This window comes from Aspergillus alliaceus, assembly GCF_009176365.1.
Source record: "Aspergillus alliaceus strain CBS 536.65 unplaced genomic scaffold BDW43scaffold_9, whole genome shotgun sequence".
NCBI classification, from domain to species: domain Eukaryota; kingdom Fungi; phylum Ascomycota; class Eurotiomycetes; order Eurotiales; family Aspergillaceae; genus Aspergillus; species Aspergillus alliaceus.
The window spans coordinates 791,364-811,103 of record NW_022474692.1 but is presented as its reverse complement, the minus strand read 5'-3'; the positions used below and the strand labels follow the sequence as shown (position 1 = coordinate 811,103).

General features: G+C 48.0%; 4 protein-coding genes across 4 annotated transcripts; 2 read left to right on the top strand and 2 right to left on the bottom strand.

The window, feature by feature from the left end:
• Positions 1 to 644: 644 nt before the first annotated feature.
• BDW43DRAFT_308650 (putative sterol o-acyltransferase (APE2)) lies at positions 645 to 2,544 on the top strand (the record flags this gene model as incomplete). The annotated part of the gene is made up of 6 exons (XM_032046537.1): positions 645 to 760; positions 821 to 1,264; positions 1,315 to 2,010; positions 2,078 to 2,333; positions 2,414 to 2,455; positions 2,518 to 2,544. The coding sequence occupies 6 exons, from the start codon at positions 645 to 647 to the stop codon at positions 2,542 to 2,544; spliced, it is 1,581 nt and encodes a 526-aa protein (XP_031903230.1).
• A 517-nt stretch (positions 2,545 to 3,061) lies between these two features.
• On the bottom strand, positions 3,062 to 4,590 carry BDW43DRAFT_298462 (putative nucleotide-sugar transporter; the record flags this gene model as incomplete). The annotated part of the gene is made up of 4 exons (XM_032044555.1): positions 3,062 to 3,335; positions 3,414 to 4,295; positions 4,357 to 4,433; positions 4,507 to 4,590. 4 exons carry the CDS (start codon positions 4,588 to 4,590, stop codon positions 3,062 to 3,064), a joined length of 1,317 nt encoding a protein of 438 aa, XP_031903229.1.
• A 458-nt stretch (positions 4,591 to 5,048) lies between these two features.
• Positions 5,049 to 10,497, bottom strand: BDW43DRAFT_254523 (uncharacterized protein). The gene is made up of 4 exons (XM_032039853.1): positions 10,103 to 10,497; positions 9,882 to 9,984; positions 6,961 to 9,825; positions 5,049 to 6,903 (listed from the first exon to the last, which is right to left on the bottom strand). The coding sequence occupies exons 1-4, from the start codon at positions 10,306 to 10,308 to the stop codon at positions 5,470 to 5,472; spliced, it is 4,608 nt and encodes a 1,535-aa protein (XP_031903228.1). The 5' UTR covers positions 10,309 to 10,497; the 3' UTR covers positions 5,049 to 5,469.
• A 2,269-nt stretch (positions 10,498 to 12,766) lies between these two features.
• BDW43DRAFT_298460 (uncharacterized protein) lies at positions 12,767 to 17,838 on the top strand (the record flags this gene model as incomplete). The annotated part of the gene is made up of 3 exons (XM_032044554.1): positions 12,767 to 13,068; positions 13,147 to 14,872; positions 16,693 to 17,838. The coding sequence occupies 3 exons, from the start codon at positions 12,767 to 12,769 to the stop codon at positions 17,836 to 17,838; spliced, it is 3,174 nt and encodes a 1,057-aa protein (XP_031903227.1).
• Between the last annotated feature and the right edge of the window lie 1,902 nt (positions 17,839 to 19,740).

Here is a 19,740-nt window from a genome sequence, read left to right as displayed (position 1 = left end):
ACGGCGTCGGTAAGTTGAGCCTCGCCCGTCTGCGACCTGTCCGTCTTGGCACCGCCCTTCTTTTGGGGTTTAGTGCCCCTCGTGCCGTGGGCGCTCCCACGTGATCAGAGGGTTCAGTTATGCACGCCTGAACTTCCAGGCCATCTATTCTACTAAGTTGATCGTATTCGTATATGGTAATTCGGCAGTGCCGCGGTTCCGATCCCCGGGATCAGGTGCGCGCGGCATGACGTGAAGGTTTCAGTTACAGAGATAACTTTCTTACTCAGAGGCTCTGACGGCTCTCTAAGTATTCCGACTGACCGTCCTATCCTCTGCATAAATCGTTGCAGATGCTGGGCAATGGCATAAGAAAATACTTGTCGCGTTTCATGTCCGGTTGATCCGCGACTCCGAATATCATCTCCCTTTTAAAACTGGTCCCTGCGCAATTCAGTCTGCCTTGTCAACAACCATTATTGACGCAGGATCCACATCTTCTCCTGGACGTACAAGTGTCCTTCGATAAGTCCTGTGCCGGGTCCGTCTGTTCACCGAAACCCTGAGACAATTTATATTTAGTTAGACTTGCCCTTCCGTTAGTTTCACGGAATCAATGTGAAAAAGTTTACATGCCATCTTCCACTCTTGCCTCCGCGGTCAAGATGTCCTCTGCAGTATCACAGAGCAATGGCTCCCCGCTATTGCGGCCACGGGCCATTTTGAAGAAGCTTGATGAGCCTAACAATTTCTCCTTGGAGAAAAGCTCTCTTGACTCGAGGTAGGTAGAGACTGTTAATTCGATCGAGTCAGTTCCCCTGAACCTAACAGTTGTACAAAGTGGACGTTCGACTCCTGTCGCCGAAGATGCCCCCCCGTCTGTCCAATCCATATCGCACGCCAGAAAGCAAGCTAGAGCTCGCAACCGGTTGTTCTATACTATTGATTATATTCCTCGTGTATCGCACTTTGACCCGAAAAGCGACTATCATAACTTCCGCGGATTCTTTACACTTTTTTGGATTGGGTTGTTTATCATGGTGGTCACGACCGCACTTCGGAACGTCAAGGATACCGGTTCCCCACTGCGAGTGAGGGTATGGAGTATTTTGACAACGAACGTCTGGTCAATGGGTTTCAGCGATCTTGCTATGGTGGTTAGTAGTGCGGTGGTCTTGCCGCTCCATCGCCTATTCAGGAAGAGTAATGGATGGCTGCGATGGGGAAGAGGGGGTATTGTAGTACAAAGCGTTTTTGAAGCAGCTTGGCTCATCCTATGGATCAAGTGAGTCGGTCATGATTGTGCTCACGACCAAGAGCTAACCAAGCAATTAGTTGGCCGTTCATGTTGCGCTGGACCTGGACTGCGCAGGTATTCTTTACCTTGCACACCTTGACATTTCTCATGAAGATACATTCTTATGCATTCTACAATGGTCATCTCAGCGAGACCGAGCGCCGCTTGTCCGCACTTGATAACCCAGGGTCAGCGTTAATGGATGCGGCTGTCGTCCGGTATCCGGAACCAGCCCCTCGTCGGCCTCCGACACAGCGGCATTCGCGATCGGAGTCACTTCAAGAGCTGCGCGAAGATTTGGCGACTGAATTGACCTCGCCGCTAGGCCATGTCACATACCCGCAGAACCTCACCCTTCATAATTACGTCGATTTTACTTTTTGTCCTACTCTCTGCTACGAGTTGGAATATCCTCGGAGCAAGAATAGATCGTGGTCAGAAATTGGCCTGAAAACGCTTGCTGTCTTTGGTTGTATATTCCTGTTGACCCTCACTAGCGAAGAGTTCATTCTCCCCGTCCTCAGTGAGGCCAATACTCAGTTGCATTTGAAACAGAGTGCAGCAGATAAAGCCTTGACCCTTGCAGAAACAATCAATATGCTTCTATTTCCATTTATGATCACGTTTTTACTGGTATTTCTGGTCATTTTCGAATATGTGCTTGGTGCATTTGCGGAGATCACCTGTTTCGCTGATCGCCACTTCTACTCGGACTGGTGGAATTCCTGCGATTGGTATGTGTATACAACCATTATTAAAAATCCCACCGGACCTGAAGGACTGACTGACATTGTCAACTAGGCTCGAATTCTCCCGCGAATGGAATATCCCAGTCCATCATTTTCTCCGTCGACATGTCTATTTCCCTTCCAGAGCCCGCTTTTCTCAGTCAGTCGCCATGTTCATTACTTTCCTCGTGAGCTCTATCGCCCATGAATTGGTAATGAGCTGCATCACCAAAAAGCTCCGTGGCTACGGATTCATCGCCATGATGCTCCAACTGCCAATCGTTGCAGTCCAGCAATCAAAATACTTCCGAGGCAAGACAACTCTTAGAGTAAGCACCCCTGCATCCGCAACGCACCAACACTTCCCGCGGAGATGAAGAAGAGAAAAGATTTCTAACATGTACAATAGAACATATTCTTCTGGCTATCAATGATCTTCGGTCTCGCTTGTGTAGGTCCACCATCCTCTACTTGTTGCTTGTGTATTCGCAACTAACACATGATCCTCCACAGATGTGTGCATTATACGTTCTCGTTTAGGTAGTTAGACTGTACAATCCCTTTATTGGATTACAGGATCTTCTTAATCTGTACTATATATTGGGTCTCGGCTATATATATACCCTGTTTTTGGATTGTATCTTGAGGGGAGCTATATTTTCTTCGTTGGGTTGTTTGTCATTCTGATATCATTGTGTTCCGAATTGGGAGGTTCAAGTCAAGATTTCTGTTTTAGATTCTCTAGAGTATGGTATTGTGCTAGATCATTTTGATTTGTCTGAGACTGGCCTATTCTAGCGTTTGTTGATGAGATTGATGAAAAACTACAATTGCATATAGAGTGCAAGCAAATCAGATTCATCTATATAATATTCTGATCAAGTCTTAAGAAATCAATAACCGAAATGAGGGTGACTGAAAAGCCTTTTAACGCCGATGGTTTATGAGAACCATGTTACATCCAACCAAAGTGAGACAAAGCAAGAAGATAACATGAGCCCGACACGGTGGGTTTGGGTGTGTTTGAGGTGCTTCTAGCACCTCCCGCTCTCCGAATTTAAATATGCTCGATTGGCTCCTCCGGCAAAAGCAATTCTCTCTCCCTCATTCCGTGAGGAAGACATGCCTTCAGTGGCGGGCGCACAATGTCATTGAATAAGAAAGTTCCATACACCAGTAATGCGAATCCGGCCACCTGAAGCCATTTGAAGGATTCCCACCCGAGTGCCAACGAAACAAGCCAGATGAAGAGTGTTCGGCAAGTATCAATTGTGCTACGGGACGTAGCAGAGACCGACCGGGTGACGGAAAGGCCGAAGAAGTTGAACCCACTGTGGAAAGACAAAAGTTAGTCAAAGCTTTCTAGTTGTATCTAGAGGTGCTAGGGAGACAAATAAAGGTGACTGTACCAGATGCTAATCATAATTAGTACACTGGAAATGGCGATAGCTCTATTGTTGATGACTTGAAGCCATCCTTCTTTCACATCGAAGTATCCGTAGCGGCCGGCTTCCGTGCGTCCTACAGATAGATACATGATGATCGATCCGATGACAGTTACAGAAAAGCCGAAAACACCTTCCCAGCCAACAACCTGGAGAGGGTCCATAGCATAGTGTTCTAGAATCCATTCTTCTAGCACGAACTGTGAGGCAGTGAAGATCTGGGCTGCGGCAATAAGAAGGACACCGATAAGGGCTTGGACGACCTGGGGAGACTTCGCAAGAGCGCGAGCTTGCATTGAAACGTGTGCTAGAGCTGCCATGGCATCTTCCTGCGTAATGTCATGGTTCTGATTGTCGCCAAAGAGGGCACCTGCAAGACCCACTAACGCAACACCGAGGACGACCACGAATAGTGCTATCCATTGGTACAAATAGAGCTTTCGGCGGAGAAATAGAACACTGAAAAGTCCAACGAAGAGTACCAGCGCACCACGCGTCATTTGATAAATGCTCGCTGCAACAAAAAGCAAGCCGACGTTCATAAGAGTAGTGCCCGCAATGTCACAGCATGCCGGTGCAGCAAGGAGAAAGATACTCCGACCGTGTAATTGTATACGTCCGTCATGGGTGTGGTCTGGCTTTGTAGGGTCATCGGGGTAACCATCACCATCAATCGTATCGTCTTCAACCGCATGGTCGGCTCCATCGTTATTGGTCACAGGACGATAGCCGCCAGCCAAGAGGGGAGAGGCTCCGTTTGAAAAGCGCGGTAGGATGAAGCTTTGGTAAACATTAGATAGCAGGACTACGAGCCAGCTACCCATTTCTCCGATGAACATCTGAATCCTGTTGTAAACCCGTAACTATGAGCGGAGACACTAGCCAGAAGATGAGAGATAATGCCTACGTTTGAATAACAGGCTGTTCAAAGAGATGGCGATCATTAGAATCTGGGGAATCACAGTTTCGCACGCATTGCATATCCTGTCGATGGAGTTCAGCACAAAGCATACAATGGAAAATGGGCAGAGATAGAGCCGGGAGGAGGGGGTCCAACCTGATACTTGTTGAGGATGGTATTGCAAACTCCGGTCACGAGCATCATTGTGACTAGAAACGGTATCATTGCTTTGTTCGCCATGATGTACTAAGGCCAATGCAATGCTCTAAAAGGAATATTGGAGTATACTGGGTTTGGGGGAGAGGGGGAAGTCAGAAAGCTGGCGGGATCCGATAAAGACCCGTGTTTATTCAGACGAATGGAATAGAGGGCGCTGTAGATAGTTGGTGCCTCGTCTTAGAAGACAGAAGCTATAGCGAGTCAGCAGAAAGACGTTAGTCTGAGAAGGTGGTCTATTGAGGGCCCATCTCGGACACGGCAATAAGGTTGTTGAAAGACAAAAGAGTCAAGAGAGACAGGCGGAGCGATGGGGGTCCTTATCAGCAGCTGATCATCCGCCAGAGCCTTGGCACGTGGACCCGGGGAACCGTATCTTACAGACCCAGTATCGAGACTTACCGCCCTGTTCCATGGGACGGGCTCAAACCTACGTGCCCATCCAACAGAAGCATGTACCATGCATGTATGTCCTAGTAGTATAATTGTGATCATATTGCTCCTTTCGAATGTTCGGATATTTCGATATTAAAAAGCCTTTCACAGCCTCATCGTCTGGAAAGAGGAAAAAGTAGAAAAACGGAAAGTAAAAAAAAAAAAAAACACTAGCACGAGAACAAAGGCTCTTTCAACATGTCACGGTAAGGCCTCTTGTTCGCTCCGTCAAACGCCACGGCTAAGCCAAGCAGATGTAAATAAACAGAAAGATAATGAGATAGTTAGAGGGTGTAACAGGAGTAAGAGAGTTAGAAGAAGAAAAGTAAAATCACAAGCTTAAACAAGTAGCCTCCCACACTGGCCTTGTCTTAATATACATAAAGTCATCGATATTTATGCCGAAGAGATAAGCCGCAGCGCCATTCGCCTGCTGAAGGTCATTAAATTTTCTCATAAAGCACCATTTCACATGGCACAGATGGCGATTCCACTATCGTCAACATTCATGCTTCCGTCCCGCCGATCGATGATGTCCCAATCAATATCCTCCCATGACTCATTCATGAGAGGACCGTCTTCGAACCGCCCAGGGATGTTGATCCAATCCACGGGGATCCAATTGTCGTCAACGCCTTCCCCGCCTTTACTTGTCAGGTCTCCGCCTTTTGCTATGTCGCTGTCCTTAGGGGTCTGGGTAACAATGGCTGTTTCAATCGAATCCGGTGTATCCTTGGACTGCGTATTGGCAAACATATCGACATTGAGGAACTCATCTATCGGACCGAAGCCCAAGCCACTGTCATCTCCAAAGTCCATAAATGTGTCCTGGATCGCTTCGAGTGAAACGGCACTATCTGCCCATGGATCTTCTGTAACTGTCTCCAAAGGTGGCATTTGCTCTGTCGCTTTGCTAGCATCCCTCTTCCCATCCTTGCTTCCCGGAGTCTTGGTTGCTGGTGTAGCTATCTTCGCTGATGGTCCACGAGGAGTTTGGTTGGATGCGGGAGAAGTGGGTTTCGGTCCAAACTGGCTGGACACTCGTGCAACTGGAGTGGCGCCCGCGGTGACTGGAGTTGTTCCCACATCTTGCTTCATAGATGGTGAAGGTATGCCGACTTTAGGATGTACCTGTGGTGTCTCCATTGCAGAACCAGCACTCTTCTTCAGAGCTTGAGACTCAGGCGAAGCCTTCTCTTCTTTGACCAAGCTCCGGTAACTGTCCAGGGCAAATTGAAGTGGATCTTCGATCGACTCTTCCATTTTGTGGCTCTCCTCAACATGCTTGTCCAGCGCGTTCTGGGTCGCAAAGCCCTGGTAATGATACTGGCATTGTGGAACACTGCATTTGAAAGGACCAGCCAAAGATGCGGCAGTTGCTTTGGCGTCTGCTGCAGTCTGTTTAGTTGCCGGGGATTTAGTGCCGGCCGTTCCGGCAACTCCGATAGGCCCAGCATGAGACTGCTTTCTCTTCTTCGGTGGAGGAAGTTTCAGTTCCTGAGGAGGTATACTACCAGGTCCGTAAGCATGGGGGACACCCTGGGGAGAAGGCGCCCCGAACGGTGCCGGTGGTACGGCAGAAGTTGCCGAGACGGCAGTCTGGCTCGAAGCCCTTCGGGCCCGCTGGATAGCCTCCTCCTGTTGTTGAAGTTGCTGCAGGTTGGTTGCGTTCAGGGCAGGCATGTTATTCTGGGTGGACGATTGCACGTTGGGTGGTCCTTGAGAAACGCTGGGTCGCTGTCCAGGCAGTTGATTCTGGTGCTGGCTTACGCGGGTGATCATGGCTTGGAAAAGCTTTTTGACATAATTAGTGGTTACTGTTAGATAATCGGGGGTGACCGTAAAATGATCATTGAGTGCCCAGTCAGGTCCAGGTTTGAATTGCCTCATCAATTGTATGCGCTAGACGTCAATAAGTTAGCACAATAGCTTCTTTAAGAAACCCCATTTAAGACATACCATAGCGAGTAAGGTTTTGACATTCTTTTCCTGATTAGGAATCTTGGCAAACCATTGAACCAGTGTATCCATCCTACCTAGCATGTCCGTACACTCACGTAGTTGCTGGGCCATTTGGGCTTTTTGCTCGGGCTGAACAGGAATAGGGTCCGCGGGCGGGGCTTGTTTCGAAATTTCGTTGTACAATTGCCGAATCTTCTCCGGAAGATTGTTCCATGCCTCTTCTGCAACGGCTCTAGTAATGGGCGCACGAGTCTGATTCTGGCCCTGGTGTCTTCGCATCTGCGACTCCAGTTGTGCACGTTGTTGTGGTGTCATGGCAGCTAATTGCTCACGAGTAAACTGCAAATTCGGTCGAGACGGCGTGGGACCTGGTACTCCCTGGGAAGTTGTAGGCTGAGTTGACTTCTGCGCAGGGTTATTTTGAGCGTCCGTGCCTTCTTCATTTGGCATCTTCCTCTTTGGTGGTTGCTTGGCAGCAGGCCCTTTGATGCCTTTCCCAGGTGTTGGATTTTGCGCCTTTGCCGCCTGTATCTGTTGATTTAGTGGTGTTGATTGTTGCTGGGGTTGGGCCTCCTGCTTAATTTGAGGCGTGCTTGATGGTGCAGTGACAGGAGGCTGCTGGGACAGTTGAGTTTGCTGGCCCTGAGCCGCAAGTTGAGCGGCACGGGTCTGTGCTAGCTGCATTAACTGTTTTTGTCGGTTCCTATAAAGCAACTCCCGAAGCTGTTCATCGCTATAATTCTGCACCTGTGCCCCCAGTCGTGAACGAGCTATCTGAATGTCTTGCCCCGTAATCGGTCGCAGTGGAGGTATATTTATCGGTGCCTGCTGTTGGCCAGCTTGGAACTGTTGTTGGTTCATAAATTGCTGTGGCTGTCCTTGGAAAGGCATAGGCATCCACGAATTTTGGCCACCATTTTCGGGATTCCGACCACTTTCCTTGTTCTGGGCCAATATCTGGGCCAAGTGAAATTTCTGGAATGTCACCAATTTTTGTACATCTATACCTCCAAGCATTTGAGGATTGGCATTGGCCCATTGTTTCAATTGACCCCAGGTCTTGATGTGCTTCGGAACGGGGGAAGGAACGTTGGGGTTGTTGCTCAGTATTGAAGGGGGAAATGGGAGGCGATCCATGTCTTTGATTTGCTCCGGAGACATTTCCAAGCCCCCACTCTGCTGACGAAGTAGTTGCATTTTATATAGATCGTGTTGACGCTGCTGCTGCTGCTGTTGTTGTTGCTGCTGCTGTTGTTGCTGCTGCCTTTGTTGAGCTGACATTTGCTGTTGTCCAGGAAGCATCTGATTAGATCCTTGGGCGCCACCCATCCCCGCGAGCTGCTGCTGCAAGTTCAGGGAAGCACGCATATTCTGGTTATTGCCTGCCTGACCATTCGCCATTTGTTGACCCTGGCCGGGTTGTGACAAATTTTGCTGCATAGGCATAGACTGCTGGTTAGCGTTTGCTCTTGCCATAGTTTGGTTGTTAAGCGGACGACGCTGATTCATTAGAAAGGCGGTTAGCTGTTCTTGTGTCATTCGAGCCAGCTGCTCTTGAACCATCGGCGGAAGACCAGGAGGGATCTGAGGCCGACCCTGCATCGTTTGTTGTCCTCCAAGAGACTGAACGCCGGTTGGCTGTTGTCCAGGGGGGCGCGACGGAGGCCGAACCTGAGCTGCCACTTGTGCCGGTGACATTTGTCCTGGGGCCATCGGACGATTGAGCATCGGCATGGCGGGACTTTGTTGTGTCATCTGTTGCATTTGTGAATTAGCTTGTCCAGCCTGCGATATAGCCATTTGAGCTTTCTGGGCAGCCTGCGCCCGCGCCTGCGCTTGTGTTTGTGCTTGCGACTGGGGCTGAAATTGGGGCGCCTGTTGAGATCGATCTTGTTGGAGGTTTTGGGAGGTCTGCAAATGCTGTTGGGGGAAGAATTGAGGACTAATTCCAGCTCCGTTCATATTGCCTTGGTTACCCTGGCCAACCGGGAACATATTCTGATTTGTAAATGGTTGTTGGTTCATCTGAGAAGAGCTAGCAGGCACTACAAGCTGCCCTGCTTCCTGGGAGCGCAAACCATCCGCCTGTTGACCTTGGATGTTTTCGACATTACCGATAAACGAAGACGGGTCTAGATTCGGTTGACTACCCATTGAAAATGCTGAATTGCGCTGAAGGTTCATCATGTTCTGGAACATTTGGCGTTGCTGGGCGTTCATCATGGGATCTCCCATCATCGCACTATTGGGGTCAACCCCAGTGTTCTGCGCACGTTGCGCTTCCATCCGGGCTCTCTTGTGTCTCCTGAGTTGAGTCAATGCCTGGGAGCGAAAGAAATACGTGATTGGGTCCATATTCTTCCGGCCAAGGTATTGTCTTTGTTCCGGAGTCATGTTCTGCAAATTCATCTTAATTTTGTCCACGTCTTCTGGGGAAGTCTTCGCTAAAATTTGGTTGGCGATACGGCAAACATGCTCATAGTCCTGAGGTGATAGTGTGCTAAGATCATCCGTTAGCGGTATGCCGTTACCGGGTCTTGGCTGCGCTCGTTGTTGAAGCATTGTCTGTGGCTGCTGCTGTTGCTGTTGCTGCTGCTGCTGCTGTTGCTGGCGATGCTGCATAGCCGCCTGTTGAGTTGGATCATTCATCCCCATTGCCATTTGCTGCTGTCCGGGCATTGGAGAAGCTTGTACGGGACGACCCATCTGTTGAGGAAACGGGGCCTGCCCTACGCCAGCCATTCCCGCCGCATGCCCAGGCTGAGCCATCATGCCGCCATTTTGTTGCAACACAGCTGCCTGCCTCGCCCGAGTATCTCGAATATGAACCAGTTTATCGTTACATTCTTTGTCGTAATCGACCTAACAGTTATCATGTTAAGAGTCCGTTATACCAACAAAGCATCGAGGGAGCATACCTTCTCCTTTGCATTCTTGAAAGCTTTCTGCTCGAAACTTAAAGCGGCCTGAGCTAAGCTATGTAGATTGGCAAGTGGTTGGATTAAACGAAGGGATGTCCACCTAAATATGCTCTGTTAGCCTGCGCAATAGAATAGGAAGTGTGGGTTTGTAGTATTGAGGCCAACAGCGACTGAAGCGACCGATTCCCCACGACGTATCTAGCGCGCAGACCACTTACATCTGATATACATTTACAGCCCGCTCCTTCAGAGAAACATCGGCTCTCCACCCGGTAAAAGGACCCTGAGCCTGCAATGCCTGAGCCAGGTAGTTCATCATCACTTGATTGTCCGGTTTCTGCTGCTGCGGAGCCTGCATCTGGCCATGCGGCTTAGCTCCGCCAGGCATGCCCCCGCCGACATTGGTAAAATTTGCGGGATTCATGTCAACAACCCCCCCCTTAATGGGGATCGAGGAGCAGTCCGCGCAAGCTTCCCTTTGACGTCAGCATTCGCTGGTGGGAACACCAATCCTCACCTCTTGTGATGCGGTATGCTCGAATTGAAGGATCCCAGTTCCCTTGGCGTGCTGTGAGATAGTGGGGAAAGCGAATGCTGGTGGGATACGGAAGAAAAGTACTGAAGGTCCAAACTCCGAGTGAATCGCGGTGGGACTCGACACCGCACTAACGTTGAGCTCGCAGAGAGACAAAATGGATCGAGCGCAGCAGAAAAGGATAGCAGTAGGGCAAAGAGAAGTGTGAGGGAGCAAGAACACGGGAGACCAACGCAACAGGGAAAACAAGGCGTTCGGGCACCAGCGTTCAGTCAAAGCGGGTTCGTTGGCAGGAGCCGGGAAGTGGCTTTTGGGGGGGAAGACTAAGCCGGCGAAGGTTTGGATCACTGACAGGGATGTCGCACTGACGCCGGTCGTTGCAGAACGGATTATGAAGGTCGAGGGCCACACGCCGGGGGTTAGGAATCCAAGAATTGGTAGAGACGGCGAAGGAAGATGGAAAAGAAAATCGATAGGTGAAGAAAGAGAAAGGAAGAATTAAGGTGAATCTGAAAAGGTTTGGGTCAGAATGGAGCGTATTGCGAACGTAAATTTCAACACCGCCAGAAATAATAAAGTGTTTCCAAAAAAAAAAAAAAAAAAAAAAAAAAAAAAAAAAAAAAAAAGGGCCAATGATAGATGTATCCACCGATCAATTGAACGGTAACGACATAAGAGCAATCGGTCGGCGTAGAGAGGAGAACCGCAAGAAAAGGAGGGCTAGGCTTACAGGACAAGCAGTGAGAGAGTAGCTCCGGTCCCGATGATGACCGTCAGCTGTTGAAGAGGCCCGGAAGAAGAGGGGGTGGGAAATCGCAAAGAGGAACCAGAGAAAACGAGAGGAGAAAACAAAAGTTGGAAGGATGCTACCCCTCGAAGGAGGAAAAAGGAAATAAAAAATAGAAAAAGAAAAAAAAAAGAAAAAGTAAAAGAAAAGGAAAAGAAAAGGAAAAGAAAATAAAAAGGTAGCAATAATGGGAGGAATAAAATCCCAATAATAGCCAACAAGGGGAGGGAAAGATTGAATTAATTGATTTGACCTGAGATGAGCAGAAGATGCTGAAGATCAGTTGGGAAGACGAGGGAAAGTCTAATGACTGTAGCAGGTGGTGGTGGCCTCAGGCCTGGGATAGTGTGGGAGACTAACAGGTACTAGACTTTCAGACCTTTATGGATCTGCCCGTTACTGGTCGAAGTTAGTCTAGTTAGTTGGTAGTGACGGGAGCGGATGGAGACCAAAAGGCGGGCCAGCAGTCCTTAGTGACTTTGTCTGGTCCCTAGTAGACGGACTAGTGGCATAGGGTTCAAGTGGTGTAGGGCATCTATTGAGCTGTACGCTGTTCACATACGTACTCTTTTGGATCCGAAGTGGTTTATCATTGGCCTAGAGCCATAGTACTGACTGGTGGGGAGGACGCAAGGTCTGGCAAGCCAAGATGTCTGGTTTCACAGGTACTTTAATTTGGTGAATTCCCATTTCATACTTTGCGTTATCCAGGGAAATTTTATTATTTTTTAATAAAGATTATTATTATTACCTACCCTGTATATTATTTTTATTGAAATTTTTTATTTTATTTCATTTCTTATTTATGAGGATGACTATCATAATCATGTATATTTTCTAAAGCTCATTTGGATTTTCATTTCACCTCAGATTGAAGATTTTTTTCCCTACCAGATCATCGATGGGGTTGTATCATATAAGTAGATTTTTATTTTAATAGAAGGCTGGTTGCAGTCTATCAGTCCACAGCGTGCAGGTACAGTAGGGTACAGTACCCGTGACCTTACATACCTAGTGTGACAAATCCAAGTAGTACAAGGCTCCATCAGCCCTCCGTACGTTCTAGTCAGTCCCTCCTAGATCCGTATTTATTAAAAGTCTCCCTCACCCGGGGATACTAATACTGCGAAATATGATCATCGTAAGAAGAGACAGTACGGATGCTGATCTATGTACTTTGTCGATTTCCAGAGCCTGATTGCCTGTCTGTAACATTTCCACAGCCTCCAAGTGGACCTAAGGCTACTTGTTACCGGAAAAAGCAACAATCGGTCATGTGATATCACGTGTAGACCCTGCTGTCGTCACCGTGGGCCTTATCATCCGCGTCAACGAAATGAAAGATCCGTCCATACCTACAGTCTCAGGGTTCAATCCGGTACCAACTCCAATTCCCCTCGTTGTACCTACATGTGTCCTTCGTTCAACATCATTTGACTCTTTATTTTTGCGATCTGAAGTTCAATTCATAGTCGCTCCTTAGTTGACTTGGTTTCCTCGACATGAAAAATTACTGAATTTCCCTTTCCGTCCTCCATTTATATGCGTCTGCACTCCACTATGATCTCCATATCTGCAATCTCAGTGGGCTCTAATATCTTCTTTTCCTTCGCTCTTCTCACCATCTCAATTCTTGTCTTGCTCCTTCTACGGCGTTTCCTTACCTTGCGAGCCACGCCAGCGTACCTTACCGTACCCGTTTTCCTCGCGCTCGCACTGCCCGCTAGCGTAGTACTTTTGGTGCCTATTGATCTAGCGTCGAGCTCGCGTGACGGGGGAGGGCCCAAAGCCATTTGGCTACCTGATCGTTTGATTCTGGTGTCCTGGCGCATTGCCTACTGGCTAATATTTGTGCTAACCTGGTGTGTACCTCATGCACCCTTCATCGACTAACTGTAAGGTCTCATTTAATTCAACTGCTAACCTGACATTCCTAAAAGGGCTATTCTCCCACTGCTTGGAGAATATGTTGACTCTGGCTACCGCGACCCAAAAGCTCGCATCGAGTACTCTCTCCGCTCCAACGCTCGGTATCAGCTAATTGTGTTGTGTTGTGCGATTGTGGGTCTAATCTACATATCTATTCAGAATGGTTTCGATTTTACAACCATAAAGGCCCTAGTCATGGCTCTTGCATATGTATGGGGTCTTGTCCTTGCGATCTATCTCATGGGTCATGGTCTTGTTTCTATTCCTCGCACGCTATTTCGCAATGCCAACGTGAGCGGTCGGCTCCGCAGAATCCAAGCTTATGCGCCCCGACTGCATGACCGTCTGATGGACGCGATCACCGATCTGGAGTGTCTTGAATCACAGGTCTCTCAACTGCAACGGCGCAAGACTGGCAGTGCTCTGGAATTCAAAGATTGGATCGAAGATCTGGCTGAGACGTCCAATTCCTCTGAGCAGCGAACCCCACTTCTTGAACCTTCAGACGTGTCCACTACAATCCCAGCCGTTATCACGGCGCGATATATGGCTGATTTAACGAGACGTCTTCAGCGCACTCGACACCTAAAGGCTCGCTTTATTGACGAGTGGGATCGCTTAGTGTTGACAGCTGCCGACTTGCAAGCTATCATCAACTCATCCGCATCAAAAAAGCTTGAGTTTAGTCATTCACCCCATCGCGCAACGTTCCTTGCACGTCAGAAGATTCTGAACCCCTACATGCGGCACCACCTCTACGTTAATGTAATTCCGAACATCCGGCTTCTTTTCGGCGTGGTCTTTGCCGCCGCATCTGTGTGTGTTATCTGGTCAGAGTTAATTAAGTCATTGGCGCCGCGGTTGTCAGTCGTGACTCTTTCCATAGTCGGCTATCACCAAGACCCAGCACCAGTAGGGTTCGGGAGACAAGTGACCGCCTCTGCTTGGCTGTTGTACATGTGCTGGGCCGCATTGGCGGGTGTAAACGATGCTAAAGTGTGGGGCAACCGTGCTCTAGTTCGCCGCAACACTTACGGCGAAAGCGCTTGCTGGTACGCGGGGCTAGTCGCTAGGCTTACTGTGCCAATCGCATACAACTTTTTAACATTCCTGCCGATGAGTGTCCGGGAGAACACCACCTTCTACCGTTTTCTTGGACGGTTCATTGATTTGACACCGCTTGGGAAGGGGTTTGATTATTTCTTTCCCATCTTGATTCTCGCACCGGTCTGTGCTACCCTCTTCAATCTCTATGGCCGAGTGAAAAACATCTGTGGGTTTGGTCTCTTAGAGGAGGAAGATGAGGACTTAGAGAACAATCCTAGCGGCTATGGCATAGGTGGCTGGCGTGAAGGTCGTGATCTGATTGAACGGGAGCTCACCGGCCTTGGATCCCTGACACTATCTGCTCGTGATCGGTCTCCCCAGCCATCCAGCCGTACTGAGGAGGGCACCAATGCCTTCTCGTCCTCACGGACGCCTCGGGGCGAAGCTATCCGACCTTCACGGCCACCCCGTGGAGCCGCCACAGCATCCACTGTGGTTACGGAGGAAGATGATGAAGAAAATTTCTTCCAATCGTTTGCTCACCGGGTGAGAAACACTTTTGATACGGCCAATAAACCTCAATGGTTGCAGAGCGACGCATTCCGACTTCCAAGATGGATGGGAAGCGAAGGCGCCGAAGGGAACAACGGACTTGCCAGATGGTTTGGTGGTCGACCAGCGCCTGGTGGGGTGAGGTTGTGAGGGCTGGCTAGTGGCTTCAATTCCCATTTTGCATGACAAAGGCGTTGGAAATAGATGACATAGTCTTGTATCATATATTCGAAAATATACGTATATATATTAGTGCCTCTTCTTTCTGGGCTCTTAATGTAGTTAACTCTTAAGACTCTGTAGCAGTGATTGGAGCCGACATCCTCCCTTGTATGCTAGGCGATACTAAATTAAAATTAGAGATGAGATAACCCCCTCCCTTTCATATTGTTGATCTTGTTCGAGAAGTTGTACTGCGTGGGCCAGCGTATGGATTTATTTCGCTGCTTAAGGGTGACAGGGCATGTTCTCAGTTGTTAAAGTAACAAAGTTCATGGCGTCTAGTTATCTATCGCCTTCCTCTTTGAACAAAATAGAACGAGAAATATAATTTGCTTCTCTTTTGCATGAGATGATGGGGGCATCCTTATGCTGTAACGATAGCGCTCAATCCTCGGACTTTGAAACAGTCGTCCAGCTTTGTGAATAAGGCGGATCGATGATAGGAAAACCCGTCGATATTTTGCAAAGGAATCCCAGAGGCGTCTGTATACTTGCTGATTGACGTCTCTTGGGGCTGAAAAGAACTGGACAGTGTAAAGCATGCGAGATTTTGGGAACGTGCTTTCCTTAAATGTCTTCAAATTGTTGTACGCTTCAACTTCTGTCTCATAGAAGTTCTGCATGCGCTTATGGAGATATGTCTCTTTTCTGAGTGCTACATGTCCGGGGTCATGGCTCGATTTTCAGGTCTTCTGGGAGTCCTGTTGTAAAGTGTCAGCCCTAGAGCTTCAATATCATGTAGCTGTTTAAATGTTAGACATAGGGTAGATTCCGACTAAACTATCATCGAATATGAAAAGCGAATATTTCAATGGTATAAGTGATGTGAGCGTTCGCTTATTAATTGTCTAGCTGTAGCAGTAATGTGGTCCCGACTACATAGAGACACCTAAATTGATCAGTATACCATAGCCTTATTATTAGTGTATTATACTGTGGCTCATTTTGGTACCTCGTGCTCCATTCTTGATATAGATAGGACAAAGATTTTCCCTTGAATTAATCGCCTTCAATTACCAACAATGACTGTTATAACCGCTGCCTACTGCTACCTTGTAATCGATGTCTATCTTTTCACACAGGAACCCCAGTTCTAAAAAAAGATAAAAAGTCACCAAGAACTTGGTACAAATTAAGGAGGTGAGGGGTCTTTCTGGCTGTAGAGAGCCGGCTTAATTTTGGTAATCATTCAGCCTTGCGTTAGTTAGTTATAAAGGAAGATAAGGGATCATTATTATGTTTACGTATCACAGATTAAGTCCTTTGTAACTATGACAAATATCCTTTGTACTCCCAAATGCATGTACGTAATGTATGACTACAGATTGAAGAACGGTTGGCGCTGTACGGGGTATGGGGGAAAGCAAGGATATCACTACAAAATAGTATCCAGCTCTAAGACTGTACATGAATGAATTCAGCCAAATAAGCCCAACAAGGCATACACTAGGCAGCTATCACCTAACACCTTAATAGTAGGTAAATAGTGGTAGGTATGTAGAGTACAGAATGGTAGCCTGAATATATATATTTGTCAAGTGCCCCGAGGGACTGCGGCAAAAAACGCCCACCGGGGCTCTCTCTCCGCCTTGTTTGCCTATTTCGGAGTTGCGAGGACAAACTTCCATTAATGACCTCAGCACCCACCGCTCGATGATTTTTTTTTTTTTTGTTTTTTCGCCTCTTCCTTTAAACACTTTATATTGATGACCCAACTGCTGTCGCACACTTCTCAGTCCTTTGTGGGCGAGTCTTGTGCATTTTACTTGGCTTACATTAGAAACAAACTTCCCACTTCCCTCAACACCCTCCAAGACAGATTCGTCACGACCTTTCTCTCTGCTGATACGCCTTTGTCCTTGCGCTCCCTTACTCCCCCGCCAACCTGGATCGGTGAACACACTTTCGCCGCCGATAATTTCACACTTGCTGTTACCATCCTTGCTTGCGCAATAGCAGTTGTCATCATGTCCTGGCACGCTCCATTCAGCAACTTATTCCGTCGTTCCCCTCAGTATTCTTCCGTCTCCAACACCCCGCAGGTCAATGATAGCGATTACAGTTATATCACTCCCAATGACATTGTCGATCATCCGTCAGGCGCATATAGGAACCAAGGCGACACTGAGCCAGACACGCTTCTCCTTAAACACAAGAGGACCGCATATCAATTGAACTTCCCGGCATACGCCATCAATGATGGGAAGCTCAGTGTTGGTGACTTGAGGCGACGAGCTGCGGAAGCGACAGGCAGCCCCGACCCAAAACGAGTCAAGCTGCTTTACAAGGGCAAGCTACTAGACGATGATAACGTTCCTTGCCGAACCGAGGGACTGAAGCAACAATCGGAGGTGCTGTGCGTGGTATCGGAGGTGGGGGAAAACACCCCTAGCGAAGGGTCTGAAGCGGAGGATATGGCCAGCGACTCGCTGCGTCCAGATGATGCGCCGCGCCCGAAGAGGATCCGGAACCGAAATAAGAACAAGAAGAGCAAGAATAAGAATAAGAACAAAAACACTCCAACAGATACTGGTGCTGCCGACCAGAAGCCTTCTCCATCCCCTAACCGGTCGATGCTGCCCCCGCCGGCTCCCAACCTGAAAGCCTTCAAAACCCCATTGGAGCAAGTAGAGGCGCTTCTGGCCTATTTTCAAACTGAGCTGTTGCCGCTTTGCAAAGAATACGCTACCAATCCGCCGGCCGATGCCAATGCGCGCGATTTCGAGCACAAGAAGCTGAGCGAGACGATTTTGGCGCAAGTCATCCTGAAAGCAGATGGCATTGAGCCTGATGGCGATACAGATGCTCGGAATGCGCGCAAGGCTCTTATCAAGGAAGCACAGACCGCTCTCACTAACCTTGACCAGGTGGCGAAGTTATGACCGCTCTGCGCCTCGCTGGCTTGATTTTACTTGTACATTTCATCCCATCTTTAGTATTATTAGCTTCATGTCCTTGCTTCATCATTGTATATGTCATGAACATATCGGGCTGAATCTTGTTGCTTATGACGATAGAGAGTCTGTGTTCCTACTAGAGTGGGTATTAGCTATAAGATTTCCTTCGCGAGACTTGATCCAGTTGGATATGTATGTATTTAGGAGATTTTGGTATTTCGTACTTCCAAGTTGTTTTGCCTATCCGGTGATAAAAATGATTGGATGGCGTCGATCGCAATCATTGAAGACACTAGACAATCGCCACGTGGGCCAAAGCTCTCGATAATCGATGGTTAATGACCATCGATGATATACTAATTGAGTTCGCCTCTACTGCAAGTCAATCCTCTATGGATACTTGTTCCCTGTGCAAATCAAACTTAATCCGATCAATTTATGGCGAAATGCTCTATCCGTGGAAGTCCTAGTGTATATCCAAGGCTATCATTTTTATTCAGGGTTTGAAGAAAGTCTACAGTCTCTATGCCTTGCTTATTGGTCCCTTATCGAAAGTCTGTTGTGCTCTGTTTTGTGGACATCTAGTAAAATTTCATGTACAGCCCCCGAAGAACCAGTAAGATACTTCTTTGGTACGATCCCGGGAGTATGAGCAGTTTGTCACTTACAAGACCCCCTTATTGTACTGCTCGTGGTTGAAGCCGATAAGGTCACGTTGCAGTTATTAGTCAGTGAATGAGGCGTCCAAGGTGGATCTGACACATTTGGTGAATGAGATTGGGATTGACCGTTACCTATTCGAGTCATGTCTGGTGACTAGTAGTTCAAGTGGAATGAGACGTCGGCTTGTCTCTGCATCCCAAAGACATTGATAAAAATAGAAGGATCTTTTGAGGTGTCCCGCTGATACATTGGATTTGCTAGTTCTGGTAATAAGGTGAAGCTGGTACTTTGCAGACAAAGAGTTGAAACTCTAATTGCATTTTCTGATTGATCAACCTTTTGGTGTATTTTATCGGCTACCGATCGTCGGTATGGATGGCAGGGGAGGGCTGCAGAAAAGAAATGTCTTTAGCCGAAGTGAGGCAACCAGATGCACGGGTGGATAAAAGGGGCTCAGGCTCAACCTTTGAGTGGAAACGGTTTTGAGAGACATCGCTTGCGTTAGTAGTGTCGATAAGGGAGAGAGAGCACATGGCTGGGACTCGAGGTGGTTCGAGTCAGGCACCGAACCCTTTTGGACCTATGTATCTTAAAAAACCTTAACCATTCATTCAACAGTTACTTTAAGTAGCTATCTGACAGCTGGCCATTTGGATTTCCATTGGACACTCAACCTGAGGTTCTAGGCTGTAACTGGTCGTTACGCTAAGGGAGTTAAGTCTTCACCACCCAAAGTCAACTAAGCTCCAACATAGTGATAGCGTGCCCCATTTCCTCTCTTTCTTTTGCTGTTTCTTCTCCGCCCTTCTCTCCTCCTTCCCTCTTTCCGTTCCGTTTCCTTCTCCGTCCAATTCTCGCCCTCGTTCTACTGTCTGTGGAGGACCTTGATTCATGCCTACTACTCCGTACTTCCCTACTAATAATAATTTGATTCACCTCTGATTCTCCTCCCCCCCCCTTCCCTTTTTTCTTTCGGCAATTCAATTCGCGCGTGTCTCTGATCTGACCTTACAGGCGCCACAGTCCAGCCACACCTTTGCGTGCACTCCTTTTGGTTCCTAATTCTTCCTTTGCTTCTTCCCCTCATTTCCAGCTTTCTCTTCGCCTCTCGACGGGTTCGTCCCATTCTCTGTGCGCCTGTCATTTCCCATTTCCTTTGACCGTTTCCCGCTCTGGAGTTTAATCTTATTATTTCTTCTGAAATATTACGGGGTCTCATATTGA